The following is a 3,073-nucleotide window of genomic DNA, read 5'->3' as shown; positions in this document are numbered from 1 at the left end:
CGTGCTGCTGCAGCGACTTTTCTTAGAGCTTCGATCTCTCCGGAACTCATCACTTCAAGCCTGAAGCTGCCTTCTTCCTTTCGAGCAGGACCCCTCTTCAGTTCCTCCAGCTAAATCTCCGGAAGAACTCGTTTTGGGCATCCCCTCGTCTTCTTTAGGAAGTTTGCTCCTCTTGCCTCTTCTCTTGAGCCTTGCGCACTTCTTTTTTCTTACTTCGGACAAGGGTAGGGAATTTGACGTTTCTGCAGCACCTTCGTCCTAAAAAGGACTTTCCCAAGTCCCTGCCTCGGCATTCGCCCAACGTCCTGCGGAAAAACTGCAGATCAAAAACCGCAGGCGAGGCAGTCTTCTAGAAAAAAAAACAATAATTGTGCTGAGGCTTCTTAAATTTTATTCGAAGGCGTCCAGTTGTGCACCTTCCTTTTTCCTTAACGTTCATATCGGATCATCACTTTCCAAAATTCCGGATCGTTCCACTGTTCCTTTACATTTAAATCCTGTAACCCATAAAGATATAACGCGCAGTTTCTACCGTAAAATACTCTTATTGACTAAGTGATATTGGGCTCCGATTTATTTATTTGTTCCTACCCGTCTTTCATAATAAGGCGCTAGCCTGTCTGTATGAACAATTTTATTTTTATTTTTGTTCGACTTGCGAATACAGTATACCACGTCACTAAGTTTCTTTATAACAAAGTACGGGCCTTCCCAATTACTTTGAAATTTAGGAGTCTTCCCTATCATTTTTCGAGGATTATACAGCCACACCTTTTGTCCTTCCTTGAAATAAATCTGTCTGGCCTTTTGGTCGTACCAGGTTTTAGTTCGAGACGATTTAATGTCAACACGTTTTCTAACGTCCTCATGGATTTCTTGCGATTTTTGTTTAATTTCATTTAAATAACCCTCGGATGAAAAAACTTCCCCTTCTAATTTAGAAGGATTTCCTCTTAATAAGTCTACTAGCAATCTAAGGTCTCGAGCAAAATACAGCTCAGCTGGTGTAACTCCTGTCGTTTCATGCTTTGAAGATCTATAAGCTAACAAATACATCGCGATCCAACGATCCCAATCTTTTTGATTTCCGGCCACAAATTTTGCTATATAATTTGAAATTGTTTGATGCTGACGTTCCACCTGTCCGTCCGATTGTGGATGCAAAGCTGTAGTTCTAGTTTTTCTTATCCCTAACAAATTCACCAATTCGTGAAACATCTTTGACTCAAAGTTCCTACCCTGAACTGTATGAATTTCTAAAGGAACTTCTAGAAATGTCTAGAAATAACCTGATTCAAAAAAATTTCTGAAATAGTTTTGGTTCTTATGTTTTTTAATGGAAAAGCCTCCACCCATTTAGTGAAGCAATCTGTTATTACAAGTAAATATCTGTTTCCTAACGATGTTACTGGAAGAGGACCAAGGATGTCCATCTGTACTCTCTCGAAAGGAGTTCCGACATTGTATACCTGTAGTGGAGATTTTTCTTTTCCAGAGGGGCCTTTTTTTGCGATACAAATTTTGCACGACCTACACCAATCCTCCACATTCTGTTTACAAGTTGCCCAATAAAATCGTTTTCGAGCTTTTTCCAGAGTCTTATTAATCCCAAAATGGCCTCCAGAAGCAGAATCATGAACCTCCTCCAATATTTGCGAAATTCGTCCTCTGGGAACAACTAATTGCAAAATACTTTTCTTTAAACTCGGAGCCTCCCACCTTTTATAAAGAAGACCATCTCTGATTTCAAGGGAATCCCAATATGTCCAGTAGACCTTTGCAGAACATCTCGCGATGCGATCTCCCGCCAAGCTGGGCGTTCCCCAGTCTCCTTACTTAAAAGAAAAATAGAAATATTAGGATCTTCTAGCTGTTCCTTTCGCCAAATTTCAGAATTTTCCTCAGATAACGATATTCGAGCGATCAAATTTTCTTGTTTCAATGCTTCCTTTGCTTCAACTTTTCCACAATACTGACAACCAAAGTCCTCACATGGACGCCTAGACAACCCATCCGCATTTCCATGAGCAAGTCCTTTTCGATAGAGTACTTCGAAATCATACGCCTGAAGCCTTTCCAACCAGCGAGCCAGTTGTCCCTCCAAATTGTTGAAGGACATTAACCATTTAAGGGAAACGTGATCTGTCCGAACTAAAAATTTCTTTCCATATAAATAGTGATGGAAGAATTTTATTGATTCAACAATTGATAATAATTCACGACGTGTCACGCAATAATTCCTCTCTGCCTTATTGAGGACCCGACTAAAATAAGCAATAACCTTTTCAGTATTCTCTTGCTTCTGTGACAAAACCGCCCCAATTCCGCAACCTGACGCATCAGTATCAAGGATGTACTCTCCTATTTCCCTCGGAAAAGATAGAATCGGACAAGAGGTTAGAACCCCCTTTAATTTATCAAAAGAATCTTGATATTTTTTTTCCCAAACAAACTTTGTTTGATTCTCTGTAAGTGTGTAAAGTGGTTTTGCTATTGAAGAAAATCCTTTCACGAACTTGCGATAATAGGAACATAATCCTAAGAAACTTCGCAAATGTTTTTTATTGCGCGGAGTTGGCCAGTCCCTAACAATCGAAGTTTTTTCAGAATCCGTGGTAATGCCCGTGCTAGACACAATATGCCCCAAATATTTTACTTCTTTTTCAAAGAAAGTACATTTTTTAGGATTCATTTTCAAATTGACTTCTCGTATTCGCAAAAACATAGTTTTTAAATTTGCAATCATTTTTTCAAAACTTTGACTGAAGATAATAACATCATCAAGATAAATTAAACAAATCTTTGCAATAAGTTCCTGAAAAATGCGTTCCATTACCCGTTCAAATGTCGCGGGGGCATTACATAAACCAAATGGCATTACCTTGAATTGCCATAAGCCATTTCCTACCAAAAACGCTGTTTTTTCTTCTGGCCGAATTTTTATTTGCTAATAACCGCTTTTAATATCTAATGTGGAAAACCAAGAATTACCTGACAATTGATCCAGAATATCATCTATCCTTAGAAGAGGATAAGAATCCTTTTTAGTAACTGCGTTTAATTTTCGGTAGTC

The 3,073-nt window shown here is 38.8% G+C and overlaps 1 protein-coding gene across 1 annotated transcript; it reads right to left on the bottom strand.

The window, feature by feature from the left end:
• Positions 1 to 154: 154 nt before the first annotated feature.
• Positions 155 to 2,119, bottom strand: LOC108770817 (uncharacterized). The gene is made up of 4 exons (XM_018522543.1): positions 1,776 to 2,119; positions 1,470 to 1,719; positions 673 to 1,278; positions 155 to 349 (listed from the first exon to the last, which is right to left on the bottom strand). The coding sequence occupies exons 1-4, from the start codon at positions 2,117 to 2,119 to the stop codon at positions 155 to 157; spliced, it is 1,395 nt and encodes a 464-aa protein (XP_018378045.1).
• Between the last annotated feature and the right edge of the window lie 954 nt (positions 2,120 to 3,073).

The sequence above is a fragment of the Trachymyrmex cornetzi genome, unplaced genomic scaffold (genome assembly GCF_001594075.2).
Source record: "Trachymyrmex cornetzi isolate Tcor2-1 unplaced genomic scaffold, Tcor1.1 scaffold1348, whole genome shotgun sequence".
Classification (NCBI taxonomy): Eukaryota; Metazoa; Arthropoda; class Insecta; order Hymenoptera; family Formicidae; genus Trachymyrmex; species Trachymyrmex cornetzi.
The sequence above is the reverse complement of the archived record's forward strand: the minus strand, read 5'-3'. Positions and strand labels throughout refer to the sequence as shown.